Raw genomic sequence first — 10,389 nt, 5'->3', positions numbered from 1 at the left:
TTGTTTTTTTTTAATTACAGCTTTTACAATCATGATCATTATATTTATCATATTATATTCAATTATCATCACTACTCTCCAGTAATATCAACTTAACCCATAGGACAATTTGTTTTTCAAAAATGTACACATACAAGTAGTATATCTCGACTGTCCATCGTTTAAAACATATTTCTTTTTGTTTAGCTTCAAAGGAAAAGACCATCCATCTTAGAACTAAGTATGAAATGAACATATAGTTTACACGCATACATACTGTACATACATACAATAGCAATTATCATTTTTAAAAAAATGATAAAAATAAAATACACACATTTTACAAAGTTCTTATACCCAAGCTTCCACATCATTAGATGACTGACGTTCACTCTCAAATGGTCGATTTTGGCATGCATATGAACACAAATGTGTTATGTTCCAGTTTCGAAGGGTCATAAAGCACTTTTCTTATTGTTTCACTGTCCGTCCCGTTCACGTTTGTGCATCTCGCGTCGATTTTATGGCTTCAGAACGTGTCGCCACCCAAAACCATCCTGAACTGTGATTTTACCAAGACATGGTTATTCGTTATCAAAATCATCCAGTTCGCCTGAAAGAATTGGAGTAATTATTGTTCTGAACAGGAGTGCACCCCCCCCCCGCCCTCCCCACCCAAAAACTGTAGATTCAACGCGTCAGTATTGCCATTGCACACTCAAAAACAGAAGTTGATTTCACGATAGGCGTTGGTCACGTTCTACAGAATCAAACAGCGTCATGCCACAACAATGGATTGAGAGATAAAGACAAGAGACATGATTCAAAAGGCATCCGTTCATCATAATATCTTTTGACCTCGTTCACGTCCAGTTTCGGATTCTTCGAGACGTCCGACTCGAGCGTCGCTGGTCGCCTCCTGGCTCTCGTCTTCGTTTTCCTAGGGGTCGTTTGTGTCTTTTTGCGCAGGTTCACGTTGGTGGTCAAGGTCTGCAAAGTCATGTGGATCATGAGAATGAGGACAAAGCCTTGCTGGGTGCGTTCAGGACCACCCAAAAACTATACGCTCACCTGATGTGCTTTTGTCTTAGCAAGAATATGTTCTCACTGATGCCGACTCTCCTCTTTGACCCGAATTCACTGATGGAAAGAAGCTCATTATTATTATTATTATTATTATTATTATTATTGAGTAACCTGCCAGCCATTGTCTTTTCACTGTAATTAAAGTCGACACTTCAACTTCAACGCTAATGTAGCCGGAATTGCACCTAGTTTCCTAGAATTAACCCTCTGACATAGTCCAATGAGTTCCTCAATAGGTTCCTCAGCACCCTTCTACCAATATACTCACTCTCTCCCGTCTGGAGATGTCCAAATCATCGAAGTCTGCTTTCTCAAACCTTGTCTCCAAAACATCCAACTTTGGCTGTCCCTCTAATGAGCTCATTTCTAATCCTATCCAACCAGCTCACTCCGAGCGAGAACCTCGACATCTTCATTTCTGCCACCTCCAGTTCTGCTTCTTGTTGTCTCTTCAGTGCCACCATCTCTAATCTGTGCATCATGGCCGGCCTCACCAATTTTGCCCTTTATCCTTGCGGAAACTCTTTTGTCACATAGAACACCAGACACCTTCCGCCAGCAGTTCCAACCTGCTTGGACCCGTTTCTTCACTTCCTTACCACGCTCACCATTGCTCTGGATTGTCGACCCCAAGTATTTGAAGTCGCCCACCCTCGCTATCGCTTCTCCCCTCTCATTCACGCACATATATTCCGTTTTACTTCGGCTAATCTCCATTCCTCTCCTTTCCAGTGCATACCAAACCAAAAAATCATGAATGTATCAGTTGACTGATTAGACATTGTCAATCAAAATCCAGAAATGTTGAAATGTTACTCTTGCACCGGCTCTCATAACGGTGAGTTCATGGACTATATGAACTCACCATGTGACTTCTGATGCTTTTCCACTAAACTGCAGGTTTCGCGCAGGTTACGGTTTTAACTCAAAAGTCCCTCTCCTCACCTTCACTTTGGACTTTCCTCAGGGTGACGGACGGGGTGGAGATCGCAGAGGCACGGAAGTTGGCCGGTAACGTTTCCGAAGAGTCGGAGGTCACGCCGCGGAGGTCTTTCTCCCGGAACATCCTCCTCCACGAGGGCGAGCGTGTGAACGTCTTGGTGCCGTCCTGCAGGAGACACAATGCGGTAATGTTAGTCAGTCATTAACGAGGGCGGCGGCCTCCGTCGGGCGGGGAGGGTTGGATTAAGTGCTGTTTATTGTGACAACGCGCCACCGGGGGATTCAATTTTACGCACTGCGATTGGGCAATTAGGAGTGATCTGAACACAGCTCGGGCGCCAAGGGTGAGCACAAAATGATATTTCAACACAAAAAAGCAAGGAGGGATTGAAAATAAACCTCATCTCGACTGATTATTCTGCTGGCAGTACCTCGTCTGGCCTCCTCTCTGTTCCCATGGAGATGAGAGCGTTGTACTCCTTTTCCAAGAGCTGCCTCGCCTGCAAAACCGAGAACATCAGCTGATGTAACCGTTTAGGCCGCAGGTGTCAAACTCAAGGCCCCGGGGGCCAGATCCGGCTTTATGTGGACCGCGAAGGCAAATCATCCGTGTCAACGTCCATGATTCTTGTGAAAATCTATACCGAAATTTCAAACTGTCAGATTATTAGAAAGAAGAATGCTTGAAAAAGCCATTACCGTTGATTTATGGTTCCAAAATTAGCTCATAGATTTGGTGTGTAAATACGATGACGGGATTTAAGATGTTTATGCTTTCAGTCATAATGGCCGTTGAGGTAAACCGTAACTACAATACAAGTTTCACACCCCTGGTTTAGGCACTTGAGCCCATTTCTCGCAGATGAGACGGATGAGATTTTGAATGGATCGTAGGCGTTTGTCTGGACCTGCGTGTTCTGATTGGGTATCTGGAGAAGAAGGGCCAAGTCAGTGTAGTCAAAGGTGTCGTCGAGAGCCAGCAGCGCCCCGTGAACTCCGCTCTCCAAGAGGTTGTCCGCAAACTCTTTGAGACCGATGGACTGGACCCAACACATCACACGCTCGTTGGACCACACCATCACATCTGAGGAGAGGGGCGCGTTGACCAAGTTGGAACTGACACGTGCGCTGCGTACAACCCGCAGGAAGTTGACGTCACCTTGGTTCTGATGTTGGCTATCCTCTCTCCTCCTCTCCAGCTCTTTCCTGTCATAGTTCAAGCGCTTCAAGCACATGATGCCGTAATGGAGGCTCACCCTACGGAGAAGCGGAGTGTGCGGGTGAAGAAACGGATCAAAAACAGAAAATGTCTCCCGTCATCTAACCTGTGGAAACTGTCCACCATCTTCAGCTGGCCCCTCAGCTCTTTCTTGGTGAGGTGGTCGAGCATTCGGGCGTCCACCAGTGACTCCATGAAGTAAGAGCGGTACTGGGGCAAACCCAGACTGGGCAGCCACTCGTTTCCCACCCACTCGTGGTTCATGTCGCCGTAAGCCAGGATCTGTCCACGAAGAATAATTCAAAGTAAACTTCACTTTTACATCTTTCCTAGAAGATAGCAACAAGTGAAAGACTGACGCCCTATTGACCCCGAAACTCACCTGATCCCAGCTGAACTCTTTCTGTTCCTTGTGGTTCGAGATGGAGAAATAATGAGAGAGAGGAGGAGTGGAGAGGTGCACAGAGAGGAAAAGTGTGTATTGCATGTGTGCGTGTGTGTGTTACGGTGAAAACGGTATGAGGAGAAGGAAGGCAGAAGAAGGAGAAGTTTTTGTTAGTGAAAATTAGTCGGAAACAAACATTACATCCGCACAGATTTTAAGGGAACAGTAAGGGAAAGGTTTCGCCAAACAGGCCTAATAAAAGACAAAGAAAAAGAAAAAAAAACATGTCAAGTTGATGAGAACATGGAAACTATTCTATTTGTAATTGTTCAGGCAGAAGTGTTGCTTTGGAACCTTTTGTACACTTAAGGACAACAGTTTTTAAAATGGGTCTTACTGGCTTAGTGGCAGCAGCGAGTGACTCCATCTCAGCATGTGTCATCCAAATATTACTGGTTGACTGCAAAGATGGAATTCAAAATGACTGCCGGTCGGGTTTTAGGAGACGAGGCAACGTTTGCGTTTGCGTTACCGACCGAACGTGTGCTCGCCGGCGCCGAGGGGCTGGTGAGGGAAACCATTTCCTGGATGGCAAGCCGGAGTTTGAGCCTGTGCAGAGGGTTGCTGATGCCAATCTCTCGCTGGATCTCTGTGTCGGAAAGGTTGGCCATGATGGCGCCGCTCTTCACGTTGGCGCGGCACGCTGCCACGTACCACGCCGGCATTCCGACCCACAACTGCAAAAAGCAGAAAATGCATATTTTTAGACTATTTGGTGACAAAAAATAGCCGGCTGTAGATATACCTCGAGCCACGTAACGACCGTCGGACCATCCCACGAGGCAAAAGGCAAACCCTGACGACAAGCCTCCTCGAGTAGGTCATGCCTGGCAACGGAATGCAATATTAAAAATGGAATATTACCTCCATTGATTTTGTCTGTGAACGATTTGAATCTCACTTCTTTTTGCTGCGACGGTCTTTTTCAACTGTTCCGGTCCCAAGTTTAGCTAGGCCCAGTGGGTCTGCCGGGCCCAAGTCATCTGAAGGCGTTGAGGCTGAAACGGTTCGCAGATGCAATGTTCAGTTGTGAGGACTGCAGCACAAGAAGCCGGCGGGCAAAATGTTATCAGTGAGGACACTCGCCCAAAGAGGTAGACTCGCGTCCAGGTGCACCGATCCTCCCCTTTTCCTTTTTTCCGAAGAGACGGCCGATGGAGGACTTAATGCTTTTCTTTTTGCTGGCTTTGTGGAGAGAATCCTGGCTCGCCGTGATGGCGCCGTCGGCAGACAGACTAAGGACGAACGGGCCAGTGGTTTGAAAGGAAGAACCCGTCACACGCTGGGTCTTTGCCAGCCAAGCATCTCAGAGTCCAGATTTCTCATACCTGCGAAATTCCCTGTGGTCATCCAGACCCGCTCCCGGGTGAGTGTGCGTCATCCGGTCGAGTCGCAGGGCTCGAGGGACGGCGGGAGTGTTGGAATCGATCAAGGCGAGTGCTCGGCACTCTTCGCCGTCTTTGCTGTTCTACACGGGGTCAAGAGTTGATTCGATTTACACGGAAGCACGGCCTCGATGGATTGTCCTTGTGAAAAGGCGAATGAGACAGCTTTTTACCTGTCTGTCAGTATCCCTCGCAGGAGAATGCGGCAGGCGTGGGGTGGAGTGGCCGGAGCTGGGGGGCGAGGGAGACGCCAGCGTGGAGGAGGTGATGGAGGGGGTCATGTATCCCCGACCAACGCTGTCTCGGCCTCCCAGCGAAGACGGCGGAATCGGGGACGCGTCCAGTGCCACGCTGCTCACCCGACTCTCGATCTCTTCCGCCCTCAGTTCCGTGCTCTCCTTCTCCTCCTGGATGAGTCTGAGCAGACAATCAAAAAGTCCAATTAAAAAATGTCCCTAGATGGCATTGGTATCTCAAATCATTTCCCTTCACCGCAATTAAGCTCGCATACTTAATCTCCTTGTTGATGGCCTCCAGTTGCTCCTGTAGCATAATAGCTAAAGTCTGCACATCCGTCTGACCGCTAGGCGATAGCAGCTCTGACCCAAATAGAGTCTCCCTGTCATCCTCGTCGTCCGAACAGACTCCCTCCACGCCCTCAAACCCTGGACCCATCATACTGCCACTATCCCATTCGCCATACTGCAAGGAGGTACCATGGGAAAGGAGCATATGAAGGGATGGGTTCGAAAACCCGACGCGTCGTCGACTCAGCGCGAGACGGCCACCTTGTTGCAGTCGTCCCTAGCTGGCCCCCAGCGGCCGCGGTGAGTCCGCCGGACCACCACGCCGCCGGAGGAGCTGCTGTAGCCGGCCGGGAGGGAGCCGCCGCCCTGGGGGTAGCGCAGCTCCGAGGCGCTCCCTGGGAGAGATCTTCGAAACAAGGTGGATGGAAGTGAGCTCACGCTGCCCGCCCTACAAGTGAAACACAGATTCCTCGTGTTATTCCTTCATACTTGTGAATGACAACGCTTTGTTCATCTGTTAGTGGCCGAGCGGGGTATAAATCAACTGTTTTTATGGTTCATTATGACAAACCTGGAATAAGATGAGCCAGGCCTGCCCCTCAGCTGGTCCAGCTCCAGTTGGATCCGTTCCAGCTCAGCAATGAGCTGCTCCTGGAATACAAAAGGAAAAGTACTCCATGTGAGCTTGTAAATTCTCATTTTTCTCAGCGAGAATGTTGAACGTCTGGTTAGCATTAGGAAAACACCTCAACACGACAGCCGAATACCTTGTTAGCAAGAAGGTCATCCTGGATTTTCTTCATATTAGCCAGTTCTTCAGAGAGCGCATTCTAGAAAAGGAAGAATTAAATCTACATCTGGGACTTGTCATTGCCAGCAAACTTGGAGTTAGCTGACGAGGTTACCTTTTCTTCCAGCGCTGCCATCCTCTCTTTAAGATGCAGCTGGAGTCTCTCGTTGGACTCGGACAGAAGTTTGTCGACGGTGTCGGAGAGTCGTTTGTTGTGTTCGTCGTTCATTTTTTCCCTCTGCCTAGCCTGAACGGAGCAAGCGGAAACTGCGTGTTGACGGACAGCAGACCGTTTTGGAAGGAAGCGAGAGGACGTTTACCCTCTGTAGCTCTTGGTTCTTCTCTTCAAGCTGAGCTTCCATTTGCCGTAGTCGCTCTTCAAAGTTACCGTGGCGCTCTTCTGCCTAAAAACCCAACAGTTTGATCAACTGACAATAGCGGCGAGAGAAGACCGGAGAGCCGTTTAAAAATGTAAAGTTTGTTCCCTCGTACCTTGTTGAGAGCGGCAACCCGTTGCGCGAGCTGCGCTTCGATCTCAGGCAGCGTCTCAGCCCGTTGCAAGGTTTGCTGGAGTTTCTGCTTGGCTTCGTCCAAACGCTCCTGGAGTTGCCTGTTTTTCTCCTCGCTCTGCCTGTGGAGGGACTCCTTGCTGGCCAGGTCGTTTTCCAACTTGTCCTTGATATCGTGGAGGGAGGTCGCTTCCCTTTGAGCGCTGAGGTACCTTCAAACCAAACCAGATGAAATTGTAACCAAAGTACTGAGAGCGAGAAGAACTCTATGCATTCGTTTTTTGTGGAGACAGGTGCTGTTCTGTTTCGGCGTGACTGTACTCCTATGGACATGATTAGTGTGAATACCGAAACTCCATCAAACAACTCAATGGAAGCTACATTGAGCAGGTCATTCAAACAATGCATAAAATATTGTGGATTGTGCCATATGTGCAGTTACCCTTGAAATTGGTTACCTGCGTTCTAGTGTTGTTATCCGTTCCTCCATGTCCTCTCTTTGGCAAAGGGCCTGAAAGAGGAAAAGAAGTTCTTGGTTATGTGTGGAAAAACCTACGGATTCATTAGTTTACACTATGTCACTGAATTTCCTGGGTACTCTACAGCAGGGGTGTCAAACTCATTTTTTGTCACGGGCCACATTGTACTCGCGGTTTCCGTTAGAGGGCCGTTTTGGCTGTGAAACCATAAAAATGAACTAATACATAATGAACTACTTTTGGAATCAGAAATCAAGGATAATGGATTTTCTCCAGATATTGTTGTTTGGTAACAGAACAATGCTTGTGCTATCTCAACATTATCATTTCCGATATGACAATTTGAAATTTTGGTACATATTTGAACAAAAAAATGGAAGTTGGTACACATGATTTCCCTCAACGGGCCACATAAAATCACCCGGCGGGCCGGGTCTGTTCCCCGGGCCTTGAGTTTGACACCTGTGCTCTCCAGTTTTTCACAAGTAGGCAGATGACAAAAGGTTTGATTGGTTAATTCCAACCGTTGTTACGGCCACAATTCCCTATTTTTAATTATGACTAAAATGCACAATATCTTCTTTGAATCCTAACTTGACCCTTAAACGATATCCTCAATGACATACTGTCTGCCAATTCCGTTCAGATATTCACTGGGAGCCCCCACACCCCACCCCCCCAGCGTGAAAGGAGCTCAGGGTTTCGGACAGATTGGCCCGACAGACCTCTTTCACTTCCCGTTGGAGCTTCTGATTGGCCTCCTCCGACTTTGTCACCTCCCTCCTGGCGGACGCAAGCTGTTCCTCTATTTCGCCGACCTGCCACAAAAAGGGACGCAGGACGACAACCCAAGTGAGTCAAGTCACTCCCGCAGCAGCGAGTGTAAATAAAATATTGACAGTGATTCATTACAAATCATCAGTTTACTTTGTTGAGTGTGTGTGTGTGTGTGTGTGTGTGTGTGGTGTGTGTGTGTGTGTGGAGGGTGGGGGGTGTAAACCTGCGCCCACTCACCTGCCGGCACATGAGAGCCAGTCTTTCTCTCAGCTGGGAGAGTTCGGCTCTCTGACGCTCTATCTCTACTTCCCGCTGTCTTTCCAGCTCGCTGTCCTCCAAGCCAGAAGCGGGACCGTTGGGTAATCGCTGAGGTGGTGACACAAAAAAATATTGTGAGCAAGGAAAATCGAAGGAATGCGAGGTTTGACAAAAGTAGAAATCACACTCATGATACCCATACATCCACTTTTCTACTTGACCTCTGGTCGCTAACACGTACACAAAAACAAAACAACTGGAACCAACATCCATAAAACCCTCCCTTACATCTTTCCCGCCGTCCAACCCTTGTTGACGCCTTTTAATTTGGTCTCTTAAAGAGATTACCTAGAAAGAGGGACACAAAAGCAGGCCGACAGAGAACACTAATCAACATGAGCTTGCCGCTGGGGAGCACGGATTTGTCAGGGATGCAAATTGATGCGACTTTACCTCTTGAGAAGACGCGGCTAGCTGATCCTCCAACATGGACACCCTCTCGAGGGCCACTCGGAGACGCTCTCGAACCTGCGAGAGAAGGATGCCGCCAGATGGGTCTAAATTTGGGCTCATTTCATTAGCCTTTTTCTGAATGGTGTTGGATGAAACCATTCATGGGCAGCGTCCTATTTTTGGGACATCATGATTTTCACGCATTATATCCTCCAGTAGATCAAAATATTTAAGTTTAATTTTAATCTGATTCTGATTTTTGGGACAATCTACTAAAAGAACCCAAGTACCCTCTCACTGGCAGCGTCCCATTTTTGGGACGACATTATAAATCAATAAAGTTATCATATAAAGTAACCATAAACGAAAAAGAAGTGTTATTTCCTTGATTGTGGCCTGTGAGGAGACTTTTATCTCAAGGCAAAAAAATTGCCATCCTGCCCATGAATGGGTTAAGTAAGACTAAAGACAAAAAAAAAAAAAAAAACAAAACAAAAAAAAAACACCGGCGGTCCAAACAACACTGAATTCTGCACACCACCAAATCTTTTATCATGCAACTCTGAAGTAGTATTGACATATGTATGTTTTTGGTGCTCAAAAGTCAAAATCGGCCCATGGAATGAATTATATAAAAGGCAATTTGTTATCTGTTTTGTACTTCTATTCTCCCCGCAAGAAAATATTTTGCAAAATGAACAGAAAAATGACACAAAACAATCTATTATGCATTCATTTTCCAAGCCGCTTATGCTCGCAAGGGTCGACGGAGCATGCCGGACAACAGAAAACGTCGGTATTTTGAGCCACCTTTTCATCCAGAGCCTTGTGGTGCTCAAAGAGAGACTTGAGGGCCTTGAGGACTTCCACCTCACTGGACACTCCTGCGGGCGACTGGGCTTGCCGCTTGACCACCGTCATCCTCAGACTGCGCTCGTGACGGGACACCAGACACTCCAGGTGCTCCAGCAGCAGCTAATCGTGTGCAGACGGGTACGGGTAAAATATGGAGCAGAAAAACGAAGCCAGGCGGACTGCTGTCACGAGCGCGAAGGGCGAGGGAGATAACGCCGCGGCCGTCAACGTGCTAATAAGAAAAAAAAAATGGCGGCTGAACATCTTACACGTGTGTTGTTTCTCTCCGCCTTGAGCTCAGCAATCTCCTCCTCCCTCTCCAGAAGCTGCTCCCGGCAAACGTTGAGCTCTTTCGTCAACACAGCAAACTCCTGCAGAACCGAAGAGATGCGTTCAGGGGGCCGGCAGAACAAACATTATTTCAACCGCCGCCGCGTTTAGAGCTCGCCTGTGTGTTTACGAGGGAGGTGAAAACAACCCAAGACAAACATAAAAATGTAATTCAATAACTACTATATGATACACAGAAACACAAGATGACGACCATGAGGACGGCCGTGTTGTATGACATTATAATCGCGTAAATCAATGACACATATTTCACTACCACTCGCCTTGCGAACACATGGATGTGTTACATCACTCAGTTACACAATGGCCCTGCACTGGAATACACCAGAGGCCC

The 10,389-nt window shown here is 47.7% G+C and overlaps 1 protein-coding gene across 1 annotated transcript; it reads right to left on the bottom strand.

The window, feature by feature from the left end:
* On the bottom strand, nt 1-10,073 carry LOC133495612 (liprin-alpha-3-like). The gene is made up of 29 exons (XM_061810475.1): nt 9,974-10,073; nt 9,660-9,824; nt 8,850-8,924; nt 8,685-8,744; nt 8,376-8,504; nt 8,087-8,179; nt 7,341-7,393; nt 6,866-7,094; nt 6,694-6,777; nt 6,489-6,620; nt 6,351-6,413; nt 6,155-6,234; nt 5,845-6,031; nt 5,568-5,758; nt 5,230-5,473; nt 5,000-5,139; nt 4,758-4,906; nt 4,573-4,669; nt 4,417-4,498; nt 4,148-4,348; nt 4,009-4,071; nt 3,609-3,635; nt 3,333-3,508; nt 3,167-3,264; nt 2,916-3,091; nt 2,439-2,507; nt 2,011-2,173; nt 1,051-1,119; nt 1-969 (listed from the first exon to the last, which is right to left on the bottom strand). Exons 2-28 carry the CDS (start codon nt 9,768-9,770, stop codon nt 1,067-1,069), a joined length of 3,225 nt encoding a protein of 1,074 aa, XP_061666459.1. The 5' UTR covers nt 9,771-9,824; nt 9,974-10,073; the 3' UTR covers nt 1-969; nt 1,051-1,066.
* Between the last annotated feature and the right edge of the window lie 316 nt (nt 10,074-10,389).

This window comes from Syngnathoides biaculeatus, chromosome 22, assembly GCF_019802595.1.
Source record: "Syngnathoides biaculeatus isolate LvHL_M chromosome 22, ASM1980259v1, whole genome shotgun sequence".
Taxonomy (NCBI): Eukaryota; Metazoa; Chordata; class Actinopteri; order Syngnathiformes; family Syngnathidae; genus Syngnathoides; species Syngnathoides biaculeatus.
The sequence above is the reverse complement of the archived record's forward strand: the minus strand, read 5'-3'. Positions and strand labels throughout refer to the sequence as shown.